This window comes from Carcharodon carcharias, chromosome 1, assembly GCF_017639515.1.
Source record: "Carcharodon carcharias isolate sCarCar2 chromosome 1, sCarCar2.pri, whole genome shotgun sequence".
Taxonomy (NCBI): Eukaryota; Metazoa; Chordata; class Chondrichthyes; order Lamniformes; family Lamnidae; genus Carcharodon; species Carcharodon carcharias.
Window position 1 is genome coordinate 198,168,240 of NC_054467.1, and position 26,366 is coordinate 198,194,605.

The 26,366-nt window shown below is 42.6% G+C and overlaps 1 protein-coding gene across 7 annotated transcripts in view; it reads right to left on the reverse strand.

The window, feature by feature from the left end:
• Positions 1-17,600: 17,600 nt before the first annotated feature.
• Positions 17,601-26,366, reverse strand: part of LOC121279219 (tropomyosin alpha-4 chain-like) — a 97,108-nt gene continuing 88,342 nt past the window's right edge. For 6 of the 7 annotated variants that reach the window (XM_041190269.1, XM_041190261.1, XM_041190287.1 and 3 more), the window contains one exon: positions 17,601-18,718. In XM_041190269.1, coding sequence (XP_041046203.1) covers positions 18,636-18,718 — 83 coding nt within the window. In that variant the 3' untranslated portion in view covers positions 17,601-18,635. Of the gene's footprint in view, positions 18,719-19,468; positions 19,661-26,366 lie in introns of those variants that run through there. The other variant, XM_041190312.1, reaches the window with a different exon arrangement.

Below are 26,366 nucleotides of genomic sequence, written 5' to 3' on the forward strand. Positions count from 1 at the left end.
CGCTAGTCTTTCCACCCCACCCCCATTAGAGCTGTACCTTGAGTGCCCTACCATCCATTCTTAATTAGCACATTCATTTAGATAATATCACTATCTTCAACACCTCTGTGTTCTTTTGTCTGTGACATCTTTTGATTATCTGCTCCTATCACTGCTTGCTTGTCCCTACAACCACAACGCGCCCCCCCAACTTCTCTCCGCCCCCCACCAACTTTAAACCAGCTTATATTTCACCCCTCTCCTTATATTCGCTCAGTTCTGTGGAAGGGTCATGAGGACTCGAAACGTCAACTCTTTTCTTCTCCACCAATGCTGTCAGACCTGCTGAGTTTTTCCAGGTAATTCTGTTTTTGTTGAGGTTCTTAGTACATCCAAGCTAACCCACGCGTCTCTGTCTTTCATCCTGCAGGAGGAGTACATCAGGATCATGGAACCCAGTAACCTAGCTGTACACCTCGTGGCTTATAGAGAGCAAAGGCAACGGAGAAGAGGATGACTGAGGTGCCTGACTGTGCAGAGGAAGGAGCAGCATCCTCTGGAAGAAGGGGCGGCTGGGGGGTCCCGCACACACTGCCAAAGAACCACAGTGAGCCATTGCTGGTCAGCACCTAGCTAGGCCCAAGGTCTATAGATGCCACCTTTCATTCCTGCAGATGACCAACAACCAGTGTTGCCAAAGACTGTGCATGTCTAGGGAACTGATTGGTCACATCTGCCACCTGCTGCAGGATTTACACCATGTGGACATGGAGGGCATCCACTGCCAGTGCCAGTGCCTGAAAGTGACCACGGTGCTCAATTTCTATGTCAGTGGCTCCTTTCAGGGCTCCCCAGGTTACCTCTGTGGGATATCACAAACCTCCACCCACAAAACCATCCACGAGGCCATCTTCTCGAACGCGCACAACTTTGTGCATTTCACCTGGGACCAGGAAAGCCAGGGTTTAAGAGCAATTGGATTTGCCCAGATCTCGGGTTTCCCACATGTGCAGGGTACCATCAACTGCACTCTCGTGGCACTCAGATCTCCATCACAACAAGGGGTCAACTATGTCGGCCGCAAGGGATTCCATTTGTTGAATGTGCAGCTGGTACGCAACCACCACAAATGCATCCTGCAGGTCTGCACACGGTTTCCAGGGAGTGTCCATGACTCCTACATTCTCAGTCGGTCACAGATCCCTGAAGTTTTCCAGGGTCCACAGAGGCTTCAGAGATCACTCCTCTGGGACAAGGGCCACCTGTAGAGGATGTGCCTGATGACATCCGTGTGGTGGCCTCAGACTGCAGCAGAGCGACGGTATAATGAGGCTCATGCTACAACTCGCAACTTGGTGGAGCAAACCATCGGGATGCTGAAAACAAGGTTCCGGTGCCTGGACCGGTCTGATGGAGCCCTGCAATACAGTCCTCAGAGGGTGTCACACATCATTGTCGCCTGCTGCAGCCCTTTACAACCTGGCACTGAAACGGAGAGAGGAACAAGCTGAAGAAGTGATAGAGGAACTGGAGGTCTCCTCCGATGAGGGAGACATCAACAGGGATGAGGGTAAGGAGGTCCTCGAAGGCAACGATAACGGGGATGAGGCCCTCGCACTGGCCAGACGAGGCAGCCGCGCTCAGGTGGCCCTCATAGCTGCTAGATTTGTGGAGGATGATGTTGATATGCAGTGAGGAGACACCATAGATCCTCACAGTTCATGTATGAACACTTGACTCCAGTCTGGCTTATGGCAACACACATATCCTCTGTGATAATGCTCCTGTCATGGAGGCGCAGTGGAGACACCAATAGTTGCTTGATTGCAGGTGGAAGATGATGACAGGTGGGAAGGCAAGTGGTGAGGATGACACAAAGAGTTTACAGAGGGATATAGACAGGTTAAGTGAGCTGGCAAAAACTTGACAAATGGAATATAATGTGGGAAAATATGAGGTTATGCATTTTTGCAGTAAGAATAGAGGAGCTGAATATTATTTAAATGGAGAAAGACTGCAGGAAGATGCAGCATGGAGGGATTTTGGGGACCTCGTACATAAATCACAAAAAGCTAACAAGTTCAGCAGGTAATAGGAAGGCAAATGGAATTTTGGCCTTTATTTCAAAGGGAATGGAATACAAAAATAGAGAAGCCTTGCTAGAACTATACAAGGCACTAGTTAGACCACACCTAGAATACTGTTAACAATTTTGGTCCCCTTATCTGAGGAACAATGTACTGGCATTCGAGACAGTCCAGAGAAGGTTCACTAGGTTGACCCCGAAGATGGAGGGATTTTCTTATGAGGAGAGGTTGAGTAAGTTGGGCCTGTACTCAATGGAGTTTAGAAGAATGAGAGGCTACCTTATTGAAACATATAAGCTTCTTAGAGGGCTTGACAGGGCAGATGCTGAGAGATTGTTTCCCCTTGTGGGAGAGTCTAGGTCCAGAGGACATAATCTCAGAATAAGGGGTCGCCCATTTACAACAGAGATGAGGAGGAATTTCTTCTCCCATAGGGTAGTGAATCTGTAGAATTATTTACTGCAGAGGGCTGTAGAAGCTGGGTCATTAACTATATTCAAGGCTGAGATAGACAGATTTGTAATCAGTAAGGGAATCAAGGGTTATGGGGAAAGGGCAGGAAAGTGGAGTTGTGGATTATCAGATCAGACATGATCTCATTGAATGGTGGAGCAGACTCGATGGGCCAAATGGCCTACTTCCACTCTTACGTCTTATGGTCTTATTAGGGTCTTACACGCAGTGAGGACACTCTGTTGATTTTCGTATTGCCTCTGAGAATGTCTGACTCCTGTCTGGCCGAGGGCAGCTCACTTATGCTCTGTGATCAGGGTCATATTATAGAGACGCAACCATGAAACTTTAAATGCACCTGATCCTTTGTCCGCCTTCACCCCCTGACCCCTTCAGGAGCACAGTGTCACTGGTCACAGATACTGAAGAGATGGGGGCCAGCCCCACCTTAGAGGTGCTGAGAGCACACAGAGAAAATGGTGGAACTATGTGTCGCCTGCCCTTGACATTCTGGCAGCAATGACAAGCACCATCAGTGTGCAGAGATCACTAATGTGTCCAGGGAGTGTGAGGCTGGACCATCACTTTGTTCTGAAGGCCGCATAAAGCACAGGGAAGAGGCCCTGGACTGAAACACTCGCCTTTATCTTGTGCAGAAAGGTTTCACATCTGAGTGACACGAACACTGCTCATCAGAACAAGGAGCCATAGGCCGGGAGACATTCTTCGGAGTTTATTGATAACAGTGAACATTATGTACAAGTGATTAACATCTGTGCCCAGACTGTGCAACTACATCTTCTTAACTTTCCTAACCCTGCCGCAACATTTTGGTGCTCCACAGACATCCACAGTGGTGACCGCCATCCAACCAGTGTTGACCTTGGTGCGTTAGCATGCCGGCTTTATCACCTCAACCTGGAGACAGCCTGCTGACTGCTATGCCCTGTCTGTAATGACCTTGATGGGTATCCTCTGGAGGGATGAGACCTGGAGGACCCCGGCCTGCATTTGGGGACCTGCTGTGTGGCAGTGGCACCCTCCTTGACCTGTGGAGCTGGAGCTGCTGGGGATTCGGATGGGCCGGACACTCCTGGAGTCACCTGGGTGCGTGGCCTTGGGGTGTGCATCTGCTGATGCTCCTCCCTATGGGTGCCCGAGGGCCCCTGGCTGACTCCTTGAGGAGAAGGGGCAGCTGGAGTGAGATCAAGCTGCCCCACACTCCTCTCACGTACACAGTTGGAGGCCAACTATGGCACCAGCGATAGAGTTCAGCCAATGCAGCAGTGCAGGAGTTACGTCCTGGACCACAGTCTCCATGGCGGCTGCCATCCTACCAGTATTGACCTTGGTACGTTGCAATGCCGGCTCTATCACCTCAGCCTGGAGGTGGACAGACTCCTCCATTGTGCCTCACAACCTGAAGAGTGCTGTGGACATCCTTTCCTGACATTCCCGAGCTTGCCTTTGCAACTCCAACAACTGTGACATGACTGAGTCCAGAGACTCGCCATCTGATTCAGACTGAGCAAATTTCCAGCAGCTCTCTAAGTGCCAGACACCTGGGAAGACCCTGCCGTTGCCTGCTGTGGATCAGACAGTGCGATGTTGTTATCAGATTGTGATCCCAAGACTACTTTAAAGCTAAGTCCGCCGAGGTATATGTCTCTGCACTGGTGGAGGGTGTGGGTGAACGCTGTGACGGGATGTCAAACAGGGTGCCTTCAGATTCTTCTTCAGCTGTTTGGCAGATGTGCAAGGAGAGATAATTAACGCATGGCAGTGGCCTGTGAAACAGGACACATCACTCACATCATGGTTGTCTGCTGGATGTTGCACTGCTGGATCCTCACTTGGTAGAGCATCACCGTCCTCACTGTCAGCACAGGAATGGTCCAGATCCTTGCCAGCCAGCTGGATGGCTCTGTTTTCAAAGGCCGTGAGGACCTTGATCTCAGGCATTCATCCACCGGTATGTGACCTCTCCCTGTTGTTGTGTGCCAGCTTGTCCTGCATGAATAGAGATGGGGAGAGTGTAAGCAGGACGCCTGCCAGGCCAGATGATAAGTATGCCTGGCATGTGTGGGTGGTCAGTGGCCCCATGGACAGGAGAGGACAATGAAGGTGTTTGTGCGAAAGTGAATGTTGATGTCCCTTAGCTGGCAGTGAGTGAGGGCCTTGTGGATCTGTGATGGGTTTGTGAATATGTGAGCAAGTGTGATGAGAAGAGTGACTTACCCTGGCAGAATTGAGGGGACCATTCAACCTCTTGCAGCACTGGGTGGCTGTCCACTTTTGCAGGGCGTTGGCACTGACCATCACTGCCACCGTCTCCCAAGCCGGATTAGTGAGGTTGCTGCCCATCCAGCGGCCAGAGCAAGGGTAGAGGACATCATGGTGAGCCTCCACTGTGTCCGAGAGGCGCTCAAGGGATGCGTCATTGATCCTGGGGGCTGCAGTCTTTTTGCCTTTCAGGGCCATGTCTTCTTTGCAGGAGTCATGGGCTGGATGCACTGAGAGTTGTGCGTGTGGCTGGACTTTAAATATGGTGCCCGGCGTGAGGAAGCAGCGTGGCTAGTGAATGAGAGCCCTCCTGCCATGGAAATGGAGAGTTTCCTGGGAATGCACAATTAATGTAACTGGTTTGGGACGATATGTCATTTTACTCACTCACTACAGCACTTAGTGCAAATCTGGGATGATTCCGCCCTAAGTACAGGACTGTACATTCAACAGTTCCCCTTCATACACAGCACATGTTACTTCCTCAAAGAACACCAGTAAGTTAGTTAAACATGACCTCCCTTTCACAGAACTATGTTGACTCTGCCTGATTACCTTGAACTTATCTGAGTGCCCTGCTATGGCTTCTTTAATAATAGCTTCTAACATTTTCCTTATGGTAGATGTTAGGCTAACTGGCCTATAGTTTCCTGCTTTCTGCCGTCCTTCCTTTTCTGAATAAAGGAGTTATATTTGCTATCTTCCAATCTAATGGGACCTTCCCCGAGTCTAGGGAGTTTCGGAAAATTAAAATCAATGCATCAACTATTTCACTAACCACTTCTGTTAAGGCCCTAGTATGAAGAGTCAATCAGGACCCAGGCACCTGTCAGCCCGTAGCTCCAACAATTTGCTCAGTACCTCTTCTCTGGTGATTGTAATTTTCCTGATTTTCTCTTTCCCTTCTATTTTCTGATTTATAGCTGTTTCTGGGATGTTACTTGTATCCTTTATATTGAAGATTGACGCAAACTACCTGTTCAATCCATCGGCCATTTCCTTGTTTTCCATTATCAATTCTCCAGACTCACTTTCTATAGGACCAATGCTCACTTTGTTCACTTGTTTCTTTTAAAAATATTTATAGAAACTCTTATTGTTTTTATATTTCTAGCTAGCTTTCTCTCGTACTCTAGTTTTTCCCTCATTAACCTTTTAGTCATCCTTTGATGTTCCTTATATTCTGTCCAATCTTCTGACCTTCCACCTATCTTTGCACAACAATATACTTTTTCTTTAAGTTTGATAATATCTTTAACTTTTCTAGTTAATCACGGAGGGTGTGTCCATCCCTTGGACTTTTTCTTACTCATTGGAATATAGTTATTTTGTGTATTCTGAAATATCCCTTTAAATGTTTGCCACTGCATCCCTATTGACCTATCACTTAACATAATTTGCCAATTCACTTTAGCCAGCTCTGTTTTCATGCTCTCATAATTGCCCTTATTTAAGTTTAAAAATATAGTCTCGGACCCACTCCTCTCTCCCTCAAACTGAATGTAAAACTCAATCATATTATGATTGCTGCTACCTAGGGGTGTCTTCACTGTGATATCATTAATTAATCCCATCTCGTAGCATTATACCAGGTCTAATATAGCCTGCTTTTTGGTTGGCTCCAGAACATTCTGTTCTAAGAAACTATCCCAGAAACATTCTTTGAACTCTTTATCTAGGCTACCTTTGCCCATATGACTTTTCCAGTCTATATGTAGATTAAAATCTCCCATGATTATTGCCACACCTTTCTGACATGCTCCCATTTTTTCTTCCGTTATGGTCCACCCTACCATGGGGTTATTATTAGGGGGCCTATTTATGACTCCTACAAGTGACTTCTTGCCTTTACCATTTCTCATCTCTACTCAAACCATTTCCACATGCTGGTTTCCTGAACTTAAGTCATCTCTCTCTATTGTGCTAATGCCATCATTAGCTAACATAGCCACCCCACCACCTTTACTTCACTTCCTGTCCTTACTAAGTGTCCTATACCCTTTAATATTCAGGTCCAATCCACGTCTTCCTGCAGCCATGTCTCTGTAATGGCTGTCAAATCGTCTTTATTTATTTCTATGTTCATCTGTTTTGTTTTGAATGCTTTGTGCATTCAAATTCAGAGCCCTTAATTTTATCCCTTTATTCTTTTTATAACCTCTTGTCTCATCTGTTGATTTACTGTTAGATTTTGTACTCTCTACCCCTTCCTGTCATGGTCTGTTTTTCATTTCCTGTAATAATACCTTTCTCTTTTGCCTTTTCTCTACTCTTTCATTTACCACATCTTCCCAAATTTGATCCATTGCCCCTACTATTCAGTTTAAAACCCTCTCTACTTCCCTGGTTAGACAGCTTGTGAGAACTCCAGCCCCAGCACGGTTCAGGTGTAGACCATCCCAACGGTATAGATCCCAGTTTCCCCAGTACCAGTGCCCATGAACTGGAACCCACTTCTCCCACACCAGTCTTTGAGCAACACATTCATCTCCCTAATCTGATTTCTCCTATGCCAATTTGCACATGGCTCAGGTAATAATCCAGAGATTATGAACTTTGAGGCTCTGCTTCTTAATTTGGTGCCACACTCCTCATACTGACTAAGCAGAACCTCCTTCTTTGTCCTGCCTATGTCATTGATATCTGCATGGACCATAATGACTGGGTCATCACCCAGATGTCCCAGCCAGATGTCCCGAACCCTGGCACTGGGTAGGCAACGCAGCTGTCTGGACTCACACTCTGCTACAGAGAATGATGTCAATTCTTCTGACTATACAGTCTCCCGCTACAACTACATTCCTTGTAACTCCCCCCGATTGAATGGCTCCCTGCACCACAGTGCCATGGTCAGTCAGCTTATCCACCCTGCAGCCCCCACTCTCATCCAAACAAGCTGAAAAAACCCCAAACCTGTTGGACAATTGCAAGGGCGCAGGCTCTTGTGCTCCTGTCCTCTGGGTCCCCTTACCTGCCTCACTTGCAGTCATACCCTCCTGTCCCTGACCACTGACCAAATCAGAAGACCCTATCCTTAGGGGTGTGACTGCCTCCTGGAATAAAGTGTTCAGGTAACTTTCCCCCTCCCTGGTGTGCCACAGTGTCTGCAGCTTGGCCTCCAGTTCAATAACTCAGAGCCAAAGACCCTGCAGCCGCAAACACTTACTGCAGATGTGTTTGCTCTAGATCACACCGATATCCAGAAGCTCCCCCTTCCTGCAATCGTAGCATATCACCTGCCCTGTCATCTTCAATGTGTGTTAATTAATTAATAATTGCTAATTAATTATAATCAATAAAGCCTATACCTCCCAATAAGTTTTGGCACTGCGAGTAAACCTTACAATACTAATAAAACAATACAGGACTTACAGTATTTTATCAATACTGATAAAACCAATAATACCAGTTACTGATTTACCTGCTCTTTCTGCTGCACCAAAGTGGAAATCAAATACTGGAGGCTGAAAAAGAGTAGAAGAAAAAAGCACTTTCTCCCCATCCTTCACTGAACTCCCCACTTGGCACACTTCACTTCCTGCAGTAAGCCTTACCTAAAGCACCCCTTTCCCCCATGCACCAAATTCCCACTTTGAACCAAATTCCCAATTATACACAAAATTATTTTTTAAAAATGAAGTTTTGTGTGTTATTAGTTTTAATAGTCAAATGCAAATGTTGCATCATACACCCAGATTTGTTGTGAAGATAATTTAGATTTGGCGGGGGTAGGGATTGTGGGGGGGGGGGAGGGAATTGTCCATGGAGATATCACTTTAAGAGTCTATGCCATGTGGTTGCCTATTCCCTATATTGCAACAGTGTATGAAGGTGCTGGGCACTGTTTGTTCTGCTTTGGGGAGAAGTGGAGGAGTTGGTCTGGTGTGTCGTTGGTAGCTGGTTGTGTGTGTTTTTTTCTCATTCTTCATAAACTGTTTTCAACAGCCACCTGTGTCCTTTGGAAGGTCCAAACCCAACAGTCAGGTTTGGCATTGCTAGATTTAGGTTTAGAGTTCTTTTAGAGCTACAGTTGTTAGGACTAGCGTTAGAACTGCATTAAACCCGAGCTTCAGAATTAGGACAGAGTTTGGGTTAGCCAGAATTAATTTGAGATGTTAATATTAATTTGTTGAAAGGAAATGTTCATTTTGTGGTGGGAGATTAATTTTACAGAATGGTGGAGATGAGATAATTCACAGGATCTGAAATACTTTGATACACATTGATGAGAGGATTTTTGGTTTTTTCAAGTGTTTGTTTTATCCTACACAAAATTATTTTTTAAAAATGAATAACTTGTACCTTAATGTCATCATGATCATGTACTTACAAAATTCTGAATGTTAACAGGCACGGGGTCAAAGTTAATTGGAAGGTGCATGTAAGTTATGGACAAGATCTGTTTTAAGTGTCAAATGTTACACAGCTGATTGAGGTCAGTGCCCTTTAACAAAGTCCACTTTAATTACCAGTCACCAGAAATGCTCTGAAAACTGTTACCACTGTCAAATTGTATCTAGGAACATAGAACTTAGGAGCAAGACTAGGCCTTTCAGCCCTTTGAGCCTGCTCCGCCATTTGATAAGATCATGGCTGATCTGATTGTAGTCTCAATTCCACTTTTCTGTCTGTTCCCCATAACTCTTGCCTCGCTTGTCTGTCAAAAATCTGCCTAACTCAACCTTGAATAAATTCAAAGACCCAGCCTGCACTGCTTTTTGGGGAAGAAAACACCACAGAGTAATGACACTCTGAGAAAAAAAAAATTCTCCATCTTAAAAGGGAGAATTCTTATTCTTAAACTGTGTCCCCCTATTTCTAGTCTCCCCCACAAGAGGAACATCCTCACTGTATCCACCCTATCAAGTCCCCTCTGGATCTTATGTTTCGATAAGATCACTTTCATTCTTCTAGACTCCAATGGGTATTGGCCCAACCTGTTCAACCTTTCTTCATAAGATAACCCCTTCATCCCAGCAATGAGTCCAGTTAACCTTCTCTGAACTGCTTCTAACACAATTATACCCTTTTTCAAATAGGATGACCAAAACTATGCACAGTCCAGATGTGAGTGTGGTCTCACCAAGGCCTGTACAGCTGCAGTAAAACTTGCCTACTTTTATATTCCATTCCACTTGCAATAAATGCCAACATCCTATTTGCCTTCCTTATCACTTGCTGTGCCTGGCATACTAACGTTTTGTGATTCATGTACCAGGACACCAAGATCCCTCTGTACCTCAGAGTTCTGCAAACCTCTCTACTTAAATAGCATACTGTTTCTATTCTTCTTGTCAAAGTGGACAAATTCACATTTTCCCACATTATATGACATCTGCCAATTTTTTGCCCAATCACTTAACCAATTATACCCCTTTGTAGAAGCTTTACCTCCTCTTGACAACTTATTTCCTACCCATCATGGCAAGTTTAGCTACCATTCTTACAGATCCTTCGTCTGAGTCATTGATATAGATTGTAAACAATTGAGGCCACAGCACTGATCCCCGTGGCAATCCACTAGTTATAGCTTACCAACCCAAAAATGACCCATTTATCCCTCCTCTCTAATTCCTGTTAGCTAATCAATCCTCTATCCATGCTAATATGTTAACCCCTACACCATGAGCTCTTATTTTGTCCAATAACTTTTGATGTGGCATCTTATCAAATGCCTTTTGGAAATCCAAGTTCATCATATCTACTGGTTCACCTTTATCCACCTTGCTTGTTACTTCCTCAAAGAGCTCTAATAAATTAGTTAAACATGATTTCCCTTTCACAAAACCATAATGAGTCTACAGTTCCCATAATGATTTTCTAAGTATCCTGCTATAACCTCCCTAAAGATGGATTCTAGCAATTTCACTATGACAGATGTGAGGCTAACTGGCCTACAATTTCCTGTTTTCTGTCTCCCTCCTTTCTTGATAAAGGTTATGTTGGCTATTTTCCAATCCACTGGGACCCTTCCAGAATCTAATGAATTTCTATCTCTGCAGCCACTTATTTCAAGATCCTTGGATGCAGGCCATCAGGTTCTGGGGACTTGTCTGCTTTTAGATTTAATAGTTTTCCCAGTACCTTTTCTCTGATGATGGTGATTGTCTTAAGTTCTTCCCACCTTTACATTCCTGGACTTTCAAGTATCTTTGGGAAGATTTCTCTCTTCTAAAGTGAAGACAGACACAAATTACCTGCTGTAAAACAGCAGAAGGAAGCTGCTGTTTTCACTGGATGTCTTGTATTCATAGCAAATAATATACTCAAAACCACAGTAACCATGGAGATTACCCACGTGAATGTTTGCACCAGTTATTTCTTGGATGGATGGGCAGAGAATTCTTGTTAGAATGGTTTGTATCTGCTCATTTGAATAAAGGCAACTACAGAGGCATGAGGGAGGAGCTGGCCAGAATTGACTGTGAGATGAGCCTAGCAGGAAAGACAGTGGAACAGCAATGGCAGGAGTTTCTGGGAGTAATTTGGGAGACACAGCAAAAATTCATCCCTAGGAAGAAGAAGCATACTAAAGGGAGGATGAGGCAACCATGGCTGACAAGGGAAGTCAGGGACAGCATAAAAGCTAAAGAGAAAGCATACAATGCGGCGAAGAGCAGTGGGAAACCAGGGGACTGGGAAGCCTACAAAGACCAACAGAGGACAACTAAAAAAGAAATAAGGAGGGAGAAGATTAATTATGAGGGTAAACTAGCCAGTAATATAAAAGAAGATTGCAAGAGTTTTTTAGATATACATAAAGGGTAAGAGAGAGGCAAAAGTGGACATTGGGCTGCTGGAAAATGACGCTGGAGAAGTAGTAGTGGGAAACAAAGAAATGGCAGAGGAACTGGATAGGTACTTTGCGTCAGTCTTCACGGTGGAAGACACGAGTAACATCCCCAAAGTTCAAGACAGTCAGGGAGCAGAGGTGAGTATGGTGGCCATCACAAAGGAGAAGGTGCTAGGAAAACTGAAAGGTCTGAAGGTGGATAAATCACCTGGACCAGATGGATTACACCCCAGAGTTCTGAAGGAGATAGCTGAAGAGATAGTGGAGGTGTTAGTGGTGATCTTTCAGAAATCACTGGAGTCAGGGAGGGTCCCAGAGGACTGGAAAATCGCTAATGTAACCCCCCTGTTTAAGAAGGGAGTGAGGTAAAAGACGGGAAATTACAGGCCGATTAGCCTGACCTCGGTCGTTGGTAAGATTTTAGAGTCCATTATTAAGGATGAGATATCAGAATACTTGGAAGTGCATGGTAAAATAGGGCAAAGTCAGCATGGTTTCATCAAGGGGAGGTCATGCCTGACAAATCTGTTAGAATTCTTTGAGGAGGTAATGAGTAGGTTAGACAAAGGAAAGCCAATGGATGTTATCTACTTGAACTTCCAGAACGCCTTTGACAAGGTGCCGCACAGGAGGCTGCTCAGTGAGATAAGAGCCCATGGTGTTAGAGGCAAGGTACTAGCATGGATAGAAGATTGGCTGTCTGGCAGGAGGCAGAGGGTGAGGATAAGGGGGTCCTTCTCAGGATGATGGTCGGTAACTAGTGGAGTTCCGCAGGGGTCAGTGTTGGGACCACAACTTTTCACTTTATACATTAATGATCTAGATGAAGGAACTGAGGGCATTCTGACTAAGTTTGCAGATGATACAAAGATAGGTGGAGGGACAGGTAGTATTGAGGAGGTGGAGAGGCTGCAGAAGGATTTGGACAGGTTAGGAGAATGGGCAAAGAAGTGGAAGATAGAATACAACGTGGGGAAATGTGAGGTCATGCACTTTGGTAGGAAGAATAGAGGCATAGACTATTTTCTAAATGGGGAGAGAATTCAGAAATCTGGAGTGCAAAGGGACTTGGGACTCCTAGTACAGGATTCCCTTAAGGCTAACTTGCAGGTTGAGTCAGTAGTTAGAAAGGCAAATGCAATGTTGGCATTTGTTTTGAGAGGTCTAGAATATAAAAGCAGGGATGTGCTGCTGAGGCTTTATAAGGCTCTGGTCAGACCACATTTAGAATATTATGAGCAATTTTGGGCCCTTTTTCTCAGGAAGGATGTTCTGGCCCTGGAGAGGGTCCAGAGGAGGTTCACGAGAACGATCCCAGGAATGAAGGGCTTAACATATGAGGAACGTTTGAGGACTCTGGGTCTATACTCAATGGAGTTTAGAAGGATGAGGGGGGATTTGATTGAAACTTACAGAATACTGAAAGGCCTGGATAGAGTGGAAGTGGGAAAGATGTTTCCATTATTAGGAGAGACTAGGACCCAAGGGCACAGCCTCAGAGTAAAGAACAGAGATGAGGAGAAACTTCTTTAGCCAGAGAGTGGTGAATCTATGGAATTCATTGCCACAGAAGGCTGTGGAGGCCAAATCATTGAGTGTATTTAAGAAAGATAGGTTCTTGATTGGTAAGGGGATCAAAGGTTACGGGGCGAAGGCGGGAGAATGGGGTTGAGAAACTTATCAGCCATGATTGAATGGCGGAGCAGACTCAATGGGCCGAATGGCCTTATTTCTGCTCCTACGTCTTATGGTCATCTTGTACAGTGGACAAGTTTGATGCTCATCCAGGTCTTTACTTTTTTTTTAGTAAGATTAACTAGCTTCATTGTTTACACATTTGGCACTTAGGATAGTGTTGACTCCATCAGAAGTTTTCTAACTGTTCCATCCAGATATCATTTTGGTTAATTATAAATTTAGAACTTCCTGGAAGACAGATCTTTGACTTAACGTACACTTTTAAATAGACTCAAATGAATGGAACAGGAGGAGAATAAATCCCAATAAAGATTATAGTTGTTACATATGCGAGATTTTTAAGTTTCAGTACTGTCTTTAATTTAGGATAAAATGGGGTAATGAAGGGGATCATGTGACCTGTTCTGAATTCTGCTGACAGCAAGCCTAGGTGCCTTGGATGTTAAAGGGCGGGGCCTCAGGTTGTTTTACTGGGAAGGTGCAAGTTGTTTACACCTGTAAAATATGACCGAGGAATCTGTGCTGACAGTGGATAGACTGTTAGTCTCCAAAGTCCCAGCAAGGTGTTTAATACAGGTCTTTTCTTTTCAAACAGTTATACTTTAAATTGTCTATTTAGTTTCCAAAATAGAATAGAGCTGGAGGTCTAAAGAAAAGATAATTAGCATTTCTACCGGATTCAAAGCCCACGTGGTTCACATTGCCATGGAGATGAGTTTTGTGAGGAGAAGAAGCCATTGTCAGATTGGCTTTTGGGGTGTTTTCTTAAAATATCACTGGATCTCACAGTGTCAGTCAACAAGGATCCAAGAGAGAGTAGAGACAGTAAGTCTCTATGGTTCACCACACAAGAATGCGGGTGGGAGTTCATGCTCAGATTGAACAGACCAGGCTTGTGAGGCTTTTAATGAGACTGAAAGATTTGCCTAGTTTTAACTAAAGGTAAGAATCTCCAATTCATCCCTCCCTGTGTAAGTCAGTGCGGGAGCAGGAGTTACCCAGCTGAGAAAGGAAAAGAAATGAAGCCCTTGGGAGCTAAGAACTGCTTTGGACTGGTTCCAGAGGAATAGAGAGCCTACTTAAGAGAGAACGTATAACCATAGAGGGAGACTTTCAGTTGCTTTAAATGTTAAATGGGGGATCTTTTCTGTAGTATAGTACCACTGAAATTGACTAAACGCTATGCTGCTTTTAGTTTGTGTGTTACAGTAAAGTTCTGTCGTGATCCTTTCAGCCATCCACTGGAACTTCAAATTTTGATAAAGTTATGAGTCTTTACGGGGATTATAACATGAAGCTCGAAACAAAAAAAGCATCTGTGGAGAGAGAAACAGAGTTAACCTCAGTGATGGGAAGCTTCTCGAAAGAATAATTCGGGACTAAACTAATAGTCACTTGGGCAGATGCGGGTTAATTAAGGAAACCAGCATATGCTTGTTAAGGGTAAATCATGTTTAACTAACTTGCTGCAGTTTTTTTGGGATGATTTGATAAGGGCAATGCTATTGATGTGTGTACGTGGACTTTTAAACATGCTTCTGTCTCCATAGATACTGCCAGATCTGCTAAGTTTTTTTCAATCATGTTTTGTTTTATTTCAGATTTCCAGCATCCACAGTATTTAGCTTTTATTAACATGAAGTAAGATGGTCTTTTGATAAGGCTATGTGGAATTTCTTTCCAGTGAAGACGAACAGAGTGAACATATAATCCTTGGCTCACTGGATAAACAAAATGTGCTTGTTGGAAGAGTTAAAGAGGACCTGACTGAGATTTTCAAATTAATAAAACATAGGATCAGTTAAAGCTAATTATATTTAAGAGGTAGATTCAGATGGGATGCAAGAACGCACGACTGATTTGGATTTTGGAAATGCTCACCAAGGGGGTTGTCAAGATAATTGCGGATGAGAAAAGTTATTCCACTATCCTTGGTTCATTTTGGGGGCTTGATTTTCAAATCGGGGTCAGGTTTAATTTCTGGGTGCCGACCCTGCGCCGCACATGCGATGCTATCTTGAAACGTAAATACTGTACTTGGGCCGCTGACGAACTCGGTGTTCAAGGAGCAGCGCCGAGCAAGGAGGGGGGGGAACTCCCTGCAGATCGGCCAGCGGCAGAGACAGGATGGCAGCCCCGAGGAGACTTTGACGCCACCTTAGGCAGCACCTCGGAGGGCCAGCAGTCTCACCGAGCGCAGAAGTGGCCAAATGGAAGGTAGAGTGCAGCATCCGGCTCATGCCCTCCCCTCCCCAACATTTTTTCCAACTCCCGCTTGAAGTCTGCAACGGTGCCCTAAAATGCACCAGTGTTTCCGAGTTCGGCAGTTTCAAGCCCCTTTAAGAAGTTTAATGGACCTTTAACTAGGGACAAGCGGATTCTTTATTCCCTTGCGCCCCCCGAAACGTGACGCGCTCCGTCCAGACCCACTGGCAGCCGAAACCTTCACCTTGGTGTCCAAGACTTTTCAGTTAGTGCAGCACTCCCGCGCCGCTAACACAACAGCCGCTAATTTTGTCTTGGGTAACATTTTATTGGGAAGGCTACGTTGCTCATGTCTTCCCTTGTTAACATTTGAGATAGTAGTTAACAATGTTCTAAAATGCCTTATGCTTGCTGTTATAAACAACGCGGGGGTGGGGGGGAAGGAGAGAGAATCTTAGTGGATACATACATCGATCTTGATTGTTTGCACCCGTTCAAGAGCTAAGTTTTAATGAAAATCAGTAGTAAACATTTAACTTTTTCCCCCCATAAGAGGGCATTTCACTTCCTTTAAACAATCAACAAGTGCATCACGGTATGCTAAAAAAAATAGCTCATGGTTTATGCTACAATTACTTGTACTTCCCTACAGCAGAATAATTCAGTTACGGCATAGGTAATGCTGTATAAAAATCACATTTAGTCCTTGCTTCCACCACTCAACTCCCAATGACCAGCTAGTGAGTGTGACAAGTACAGAACATTTAGGCAATAAAAGATGGCAAAACCACCTAATTTATTTCACCATCCTTTCTTCAACCCCTCTCCTCTAGCCATTGAATTGATGCTTGAACAAGTTGTTGAATGTAGATTGTGGTCTGATATAGAGTCTTACAGAGTACGAGCTAGCTGTCTCAAACCGGACAGTAGCCAAGTTTCAACATTAGGCTCCATGTCCCAACTGAAGGGGCAGAGGAAGGAAAAATCAGGTTCCTGCTCCTAATTACCATTCAGGATTGCTGCTGGAAATTGGATTGAAATAGACATTGGATAAGGACATAATACTTATGTATAGTGTCCTCCACAGTCAAACTGACTTGACATTCACCGTTAGGGAGTATATCTCAAGAGAGAGTTAACTGAGCTACTCTATACAGAGTGGAATAAGCATTCCTCAGCCAAAAATCTCCAAAACTGGTCATTCTTCAGGTTACTACTTTGTAGGAGGAGTTAGTTGCTGCTTCATTTGCCTATTGCCATTTGGCAGGTTAACATGACAAAGTAATTCATTGGCTGTAAAGTAACTTTTTTTTTTAAAGAGGATGTGAAATAATTGTATAAATACAAATCCTTTTAAGGATAGTTTATTCCTAGCTTATAGCACACAAACCATCAGCTCATTGGTATTTTATAGTTTTTTTTAATAATTGGGGAGGTGGTCGTGTAGTGATTGTGTCACGGGACTGTCATCCGAAGACCCACGTTAATACTCTGGGGACAGGTTCAAATTCCACCATGGCAGTTGGTGGAATTTAAATTCTGGAATTGAAAGCTAGTCTCAGTAATAGTGACCATGAAACTATCAATTGTTGTAAAAACCCATCTGGTTATGAGCTTTTGGGAAGGAAATCTGCTGTCTTGACAGATTAAGATTTATCCATGCCTGTGTTTCCAGAATAAATAACAAAACCATGAATAACGTAGAAAAAAGTGTCCTAAACTACTTCTGACAGCCTTCGTTTATGTACAAATGTGCAATGGAGAAGTGCCAAATCACCAGCTTCTGTGCCGTAAATGACTGACCCTAGCACAAATGCAGGCCTGACCTCTCACTGTGCAGTCCAGCTGAAATCAAAAACTACACAAAGCGACCAGGGAGAGATAACCAGATGTTGGCAGCTCAGCACCATTGGTGGTGGCTGCAGCCTGCTACCCACAATCCAATTCAAAAAGGTGCATATGTTTTGAGGGAAAAAAAAGCTACAAAATCAAAAAAGGGTGCATATCATCGGAGGGAATCAAAATCAAATCAGAACCAATGGGTTATTTGTTGTTGAAAAGATTTTCAGAGATCATACAAGATTAAAAACACCACAAGATAATTTTATTCCAAAGTTTAATAAACCGTACAAATAACGAGCTTACACAGGTAATTGCATAGGATAAAGTTGAATTCCAAGGACATTCATAGGGAGAAGAAACAGTTACATCACAGAAGGGCAAATGGTTGTTAAAACTCCCAGTCTGTGTTCAAGATCTTTAAATCTATGACAAAAATGTACATATTTTCACAAGCCCATATATTCAGGGTATAAAAGGTTTACAATGTCATGGTGGCATCCCCAATGATTTATTGAAGATGTCATTAGATTTTACATTAGGGATATCTAGTGACACTTTCTACTATATGCTACAAATAGTAACCTTGGGTCAGTATGATACAACAGCAATGTTTGCCAATAATTGCCAATGTGGTCCCGCTATCAGAAACCAGGCCTTTTCCACATCCTCACAAGCTTCGACTTTATCTGTGTTTCAAATCGACACAAACCACTTCCAACTAACCAAAAACCAGATTTCTAACCTGCAGGGGCGGGGGGGGGGGGGGTTTGTGGGGGGTGCAGAGGAAAGTGGTGTGCATTCTTTTTATTTTTTTCATGTTATCCAGCATCAGATCAGAGAGGTCTTAATAAATGCACTTTTGGCAACAGCTCTTCAAGTCAATATATTTTGCTTTAAAACTTAGACAAAAAAAAACAAAAGCTTGTCAAGAATGGAAGGCCATCAGGTAGAGAACTGAAAGTAAAAGCTAATATACAGTTATAACTGCTAACATGTCTATGGCATAAATGTCAAGGTCTGCCCAGTTCACTCTAATGGAGAGGGCAGGGCAGTCAGAAAAGAAAAAGAAAATTGTTCCCACACTGCATTAAAGTTTAGTTTTAAAAGAAAGACTTCCCCCTTGAAATTTATTGGTTTCAATACAAACATTTGAGCCTACATTAATTTGTTGTTCTAAACCCCATGTTGTGTTTCACACTTGGCTGGTGGTTTGCAGTGTTTACACAGAAGACGTTGTTGTACCATGGGCACTTGTGGCATGTAAAGCTTTTCTTTTTTTCCCCCAGTTAGTATTATTATAAGTGGCTCAGATCCACTAGAGTCTGCTCAAGCACCTGATGAATGCCCACATTCTCTTCTTTTGCCTGGGCCAGTTTTTCTATTGGTTCATGGAAAAAGAAAAATGAAAATTGAAATTTAAATGAAAATTTGAACAGTCTGATTAAATCAAAACAAATGAAAAGTTGCTAAATCAAAAAATGTAAACCACCATTTCATCATACACACAAACACATTAGTTAACATTAGTTTAACAATTACAAAAAATTCACAATGTTACCAATATTTGTTTACTTATGAATTTGCCAACTCCAATGCAGACTTCTAAACTTTCAAATAGTTTATATCTCTACATTCCCCTCCATTTTGTCTTGTTCCTTCCCCTTAAATGTTACCCTCTACAAACATAGAATCACTTCACCAACACCCTGAATTCCACAACAGTTATCCAACTGAAATCATGGTTGAGCCAAGACATTTTAAGTTAGGTTGCAATTACTCCTTGGATTTCCAAATGTAAAACAGATTTAAATTGCAATATTTATATATGCATTTTACACTACAATACGAATGGAGTGCAAGAATGCATTCATTTTACAAGAACAGAAAAATTCGAGGGCTATCAGAAGCAAATTGCCAGGTAAATTGGCTGTTTTTTTTAAAAAAGCTACTCAATTAGGAGTGGCTAGCTTACGTTTTCTCACATCACATCTACATTCACTGTGCTCAGATTAGTCTTTCATTCAAGAGAAACCAAGTTGACAAAGAGAATTAATTCAAAACTTGCTGTTAAATAATTTGAGATTAAATACCTGTGCCGTTTTTATTTCATACAAACAGACATGCAAAATAATGCTACGAATAGGTATGGAACAGAAAGTAGTGTCAACATTCATTAGTAAAAAATCAGGCAAGACAACATAGAGCAGGCTTTTTGGCAAGTCTTCAAAAGATAAAGAAAGTCAGTTGTTAAGTTCATTCAGGACAACCCTCAGTTCACTATTGAGAAGACGATTTCTCGCTACCTCCTGACGGAAACGCTCTATTGAAACAGCATCAGTGACAGCAGATGAAAGAAGAGAAAGCTTTGTTAGTCATGTGGAACAGATCACCTGGTTTTAACAGGTTTAAACTATTCACATGAAGGAAAGAAGAAAAAACAAAAACACATACCAAAGAAAGCACCTCTTGAGTTTAAAGCAAGAATAATCTTGAGAGTATTTGGAAAATAGTTTTGAGAACGTTGTTGCTCTGAATTATGAAGAACTTAATATGGTCTAAAGTCAGGTAGGCATATAGCAGTATCAAGAGCTACTTCCAAAACAAAAAATGAAGTGCTGGAACTGATTAACTACCACAATGAGGTATATTCATGAGGTACACAAACCCACAGAGAGCTAATCCACCTCAAGCTGGTCAGGGGGTGGGATACAAATACCTTGCCATCTCAACAGTATACCAATCCCAAATGCCAATGTGCAGTGAAAGGAGATTGTGATATCAAGAATAATCACCCTGATCCATCCTTCCAACAGACAGACAAGCTCAAGCACCAAATTGTCCACTGTAGGTAATTAGGTGCTCATTCAACAGAATTATAACAGAGCAAAGGTTTAAAAAAAAATCAAAACATCTACTTAAACAATTAAGTTGTATCTTTAAAGCAATGTTACAAGTATTAATCCAACAAAACCAATTCAGTGCAGCTTCTAGTCGGCTTTAATGTTCTGCCCAAATGAGTACAGATTGGGCTTGCTTAAGGTTAGTTAGCATTGCTTTATACAAACAGCTTGTATATATTTGTACAGCCTTTCCCTTTTGGTTCCACTATGACTGGTCATTGTTACATGTACAATTACTACTTGCTGGGAAAGCAGGCAGTTATGGCACACTACAAATCAGATGGGAGAAACTTATTAAATTTATTACATAACTGATAATTAGTCTCACCTACATAAAACTTAGCTTGAGAAATTTTTAAATACAGGAGATTAGCAAAACACATTAAATGGAGAGATGAGATCTTATTTTTAAAAATTCATTTATGGGATGTGGGCATCCCTGGCAGGGCCAGCATTTATTGCCCATTCCCAACAGCCCTCGAGGTGGTGAGCCATCTTCTTGAACCATTGCAGGTGCACCCACAGTGTTGTTAGGAAGAAAGTTCCAGGATTGAGAGTGGAGCCTGCACAAATCTTCACCCTCATGGATGATTAATAACTACACAGTTCTCTTTGTATATTGTACCATGATTTTGTGACACAGGAAATAGTGAAAACAAACCAAGAATTTACAACAGTAGTGCCTATCTACACAGAAATCTCTATTAATTTCGAAGCAAGTTCATCTAGAAACAGGCAAAGCCAAGGAGAAAAACAAATACATACATAAAGCATATAGAGAAATTATAAATTCAAAAGCAGATGAAAAACACAAAGATAGCAATTCATCTTTCCATTTTACTTGCTGATCCTTTAATACATCTATAGTATCTTACATCTGAAAATTGAAGCAATGATTCAAAAGCCTAATAAATATAAAAAGATTCCTATGCCAACTGAGTTTTATCAACTCAAAAGTACAAACTTTAATCAGTGGAGTGGATGAGCATGGGGAGATGGTGGTTGTGGCAGAGTGAAGAGTGGGGAAAGAGAAAAGCACAAAAACATGACTGGGCTTTACACAGCACGAGAGATTCCAGAAATATTTTGTCAGCTTACTATTGCTGACAATAGTAAGCTGACTATTGGTAGGGATATCACAAATGCATTTGGTGGCATTGTGGGAATGACACTGGACTAGTAACCCAGAGGCCCACACTTATGCTCTGGGGACATGGATTCAAATCGCACCATTGCTGGAAATAACTTTAATAAATCTGGAATATAATGTTAGTCACAACTAGTTGACACCTATTGTCAATTGTCACAAAAACCCATCTGGTTCAATAATGTCCTTTTAGGGAAGGAAATTTGCCATTCTTACCTGGTCTGGCCTACATGTGACTCCAGATCCACAGCAATCTGGTTGACTCTTAACTGCCCTCTGCAATGGCCTAGTAAGCCACTCAGTTCAAGGGCAATTAGGAATGGGCCTTGCTAGCAACACCCACTTCCCATAAAAGAAAAAAAATGCATTCGCTATATTTGTCGGATTTTGTTAATCACAGCTGACACCTCTTAGTTTGAAGTTGAATAATGCAAATCGAATTCATCAAGATTTTTTCACGGAGGCCAGTTGAGAGGTTTGCAAATCACTGTTTGAAAGGATGGTAGTGACAAAAACCTTCATTGCATTTAAAAAGCACTTGGATATGCACTTGAGATGCCATAACCTACAGAGCTATGGACCACAAGCTGGTAGCTGGAATTAAACTAGATAGTTCTTTCTCAGCTGACACAAACATGATGGACTGAATGGCTGTATTCTACTCTGTAAATCTTCCTATGTTTCTATAGGACATCTCCCACGCCGCTTTCAGTAGTTTCAAACTACTGAATAATTTAAATCCTGATCCCCCCACAAACATAAGCTCCTTAAAATTAACACGAGTAGACTCTAATGAAGAGGAAATCTTCCCTTTTAAATCTTAGTCCTCTCCATGCAATATTAAAGCATTTAGGTATTTAAATCATGCATTTAAAAATGCTGCTACATCCAGTCATGAATGGTGGTGGACAATTAAACAACTAACTGAGGGAGCAAGTTCCACAAATATCCCCATCCTTAATGATCAGGGAGCCCAAGACATCAGTACAAAAGACAAGGCTGAATGCTGCAACAAGCTTCAGCCAGTAGTGTCGAGTGGATGATCCATTCCAGCCTCCTCCTGAGGTGTCCAGCATCACAGATACCAGTCTTCAGCCAATTTGATTCATTCCACGTGATATCAAGAAACACCTGAAGGCACTGGATACTGCTAAGGCACTGGGCCCTAACAACATTCTAGCAATTGGTCTGAAGACTTGAGCTCCAGGACTAGCTGTAACCTGAATGAAGCTGTTGCAGTATAACTACAATATTGGCATCTACCCGGCAATGTGGAAAATTGCCCAGGTTATGTCCTGTCCATAAAAAGCAGGACAAATCCAACCCGGCCAATTACCACCCCATCAGTCTATTCTTGATCATCAGCAAAAAGTGATGGACAGCAGTGCTATCAAACAGCATTTACTTAAACAATCTGATTACTGACGCTCAGTTTGGGTTCTGCCAGGGCCGCTCAGATCCTGATCTCATTACAGCCTTAGTTCAAATATGGACAAAGAGCTGAACTCCAGATGTGAGGTGAGTGACTGCCCTTGACATCAAGGCTGCATTTGACTGAGTGCGACATCAAGGAGTCCTAGCAAAACCAGAATCAAGGGGAAAGCTCTCCACTGGCTTGAGTCATACTTAGCCATCTTCCTTTTTAGCTGTGGTTGTTGGAGGTCAATCATCTCAGTCCCAGGACATCAATGCAGGAGTTCCTCAGGGTACTCTCCTAGACACAAGCATTTTCAGCTGCTTCATTAATGACATTTCCTCCATCAAAGTCAGCAATGGAGTTGTTTGCTGATGATCGCACGATGTTCAGCACCATCTGCGACTTCTCAGATTGAAGCAGTAAGACCTGGACAATATGCAGCCTTGGACTGATAAGTGGCAAGTAACACTCACACCACACAAGTGCCAGCCAATGACTATCTCCTACAAGAGAGAAGCTAACCATCGCCCCATGAAATTCAAAGGCATTACCATTGCTGAATCCCCCACTATCAACATTCTAGGGGTTATCATTGACTAAAAACTAAACCAGCCATATAAATACTGTGGCTACAAAAGCTGGGAATTTTGCAGCAAGTAACTCACTTCCTGACTCCACAAAACCTGTCCACCATTAACAAGGCACAAGTCAGGAGTGTGATGGAATATCCTCCACTTGCCTGGATCAGTGCAGCTCCCTCAACACAGAAGAAGCTCAACACATGTTATGGCACAGCTCAAAGTAAATGCCGAGCTGCCCAAATCCCAGAGGGAAACTTGAAACAGCTGCCAAAACAGTTTTTGCAATTTGTATAGTATGAGAGGTTTTGAAATCAGGCAATGATGTCCCCAACTACTAATGATTTTATCGTAGAGTAAACATTCATTAAAAGAAAATATTAAAAAAATACAATTACACTTAAACACAAGAATGCCTTCACGTAGCAAACAGTACCTTAAAACAGTTCCACAAGCTCTTAACTACCCTCAAGAGCTAATTTTCCCCTTTTCTGTTCAGTAACTATCCTTATAGATTTTTAAAATCTATACAATTCCAGTAATTTTTAAACACAGTGCCTTTTTTTCCTTGGGGTATCCGAGGCTGACAGCACCTGGGTCTTCAGGTCTGGCCTTGTTCCCACTGTCTTCTGGGAGTTCTGACCAGCTATCCTGCCTATCTTCTGGGAGATCTAAGCAGCTACCCTCTCACAGGCTTCAGTATTTCCTTAAACACATTCCTTCCCTTTGATATCTCTATTGTCTCAACCAGATTTGATTAGACTCTTTTTTTAAAAAACCTAAGAGCTGAAGAAAACTTACCCTATCTTTACCTTTTTTACTTGCACCTTTTTACAACCCTTTGAACTAAAACAATTCAAAACGATTCCTATTATTGCTTTATGTAAAATTCTAATTGGAAGTTCCTCTTGGTTCATTAACATACAAAAACCACATCTTACTGTTGGCTTTAGACTCTTACAGTCACTCTGGCTCTTACTCCAATTACCATATATACATTCCCACAGCCAGTCTTCCAATACAAAAGAAATATGACAGGGTTATTAACAGAAGAAAAATATTACAATTTCTTGTTTTCTTGACGCACGGATCAGCTCAACACCATCCAGAACAAAGCAACCCGCTTGAATGGCACCCCATCCACCACCGACACACAGTGTACCATCTACAAGATGCACTGCAGAAACTCACCAAACCTCCAACCACTACTGCCAAGGTGGTCAACAGCAGCAGATGCAAAGAACACCATTACCTTCATGTTGTCCCCCCCCCCCCCCCCCCCCCCCCCCCCCCCCCCCCGCAACCATCACCACCACACCACAAAATTTCACACCATCCTGACTTGGAAATATCTCTGTTCCTTCACTGTCACTGGGTCAAAATCCTGGAACTCCCTCTCTAACAGCACTGTGGGTACTGTACCTACACCACATGGACTGCAGCAGTTCACCACCACTTTCTCAAGAGCAACTGGTGATGCCCACATCCCACAAACAAATACATTTTGCAAAATTGGTTCTATAGCTTGAAGGACGCCACTCCAAATCAAGCATGGGGCAAGGGAAAGAGGCAAACACCAATGAACTACCACAGCCAGTTCAGGGATTGAACCTGTGCTGTTGTCATCATTCTGCACCTGACTCAAGCCATTAAGCTAATTGATCCTCATTTGAATATGGACTGTACTTCAGCTGAAAACTTTTCCCCCTCTCCGCCAACTCAGTGATAAGTGCTTTTAATTTCACCTGTGTCCATTCCAATTTTTAAAACGCAAGTTCATTTCACTTAATGAAACCCCCACTAACTTTTCCTTAGCATTGAGATATTGTCTGGAACCGTATGCACACCCTCCCTAATTACCCTCAAGAAGGTGGCAGCTCAAAGGCAATTAGGAATGGGCATCAAATGCTAGATTTTCCAGTGACGTCCATATTCCACAGACAAATAAAAAAAATCTAACTGCACTGCAGACTTCCAGAAACAAAATTTAAAATTCTATTTTAAAATATACCCATTTTCTAGAACCCCTTGGCTTAGAGGAAAATGACAGATTCTATTGTCTTTTCTGACCCTGCAAGCTATCAGGTCTGTCCCAAAGTCTACAAAATTTCATAACATTCTCTCTCAAAAATAAACCTCATCTTATTCACAACCAAACAAAATATACAAATTGATCATTCAAAGGAGGAACCATGATATCAATCAGATGCTCATTTTAATGGAATTTATTTAAATGATAGGGATTATGAAACTGAAGGGAGGAGCACCTCACTAGATAAGTTAGTTTACTAGGATTCAGGTAGGTTGATTAAATCAAGTTCCTCCTGGTTCAAGTTAAAATACAAAGTCAGTCTCTAACAACTTCCATTTATTTGGCACCTTTAATTGTGTAACATGTCCCAAGGCAGTACTACCTGTCATTTTCAGAGGAATGACTTTGTACTAGGTTGCAACTTGATCCAATCACAAAACGCAGCCACTGTGACTAATTCCACTGCCACAGACTAATGAATAAAGTCAAAGAATATGGAATCGGGACAAGCTTCCTGGCAGAAAGCAGAGAGTGGGAATAAAGGGTAGTTATTGAGCAGGCGTTAGGAAGAGATATTCCACAAGGATTAGTGCTGGGACCACTACTGTTCACAATTTAAATTAATGATTTGGAATCAAAAAGCAAAATTTCTAAATTTGTAGATGACCCCAAACTGACTGGGAGGTGTCGTCAATACGGAGGACGACTGCAACAAATTACAGGAGGACATTAATAAATTTGCAAATGAAGTTCACAGATAAATGTGAGGTAGTACATTTTGGTAGAAAGAATAGTGAGGTCACTTATTACTTGGAAGGTGCAAGTCTAGGTGAGGTAGAGGGACAAAAGGATCTCGAAGTACGAATACACCAATCACTAAGTTCTGCCATAGGTTAGAAAGGCCATATAACAAAAAAAAAATCAAACCAAGCACTAGGCTTTGTCTCGAGCA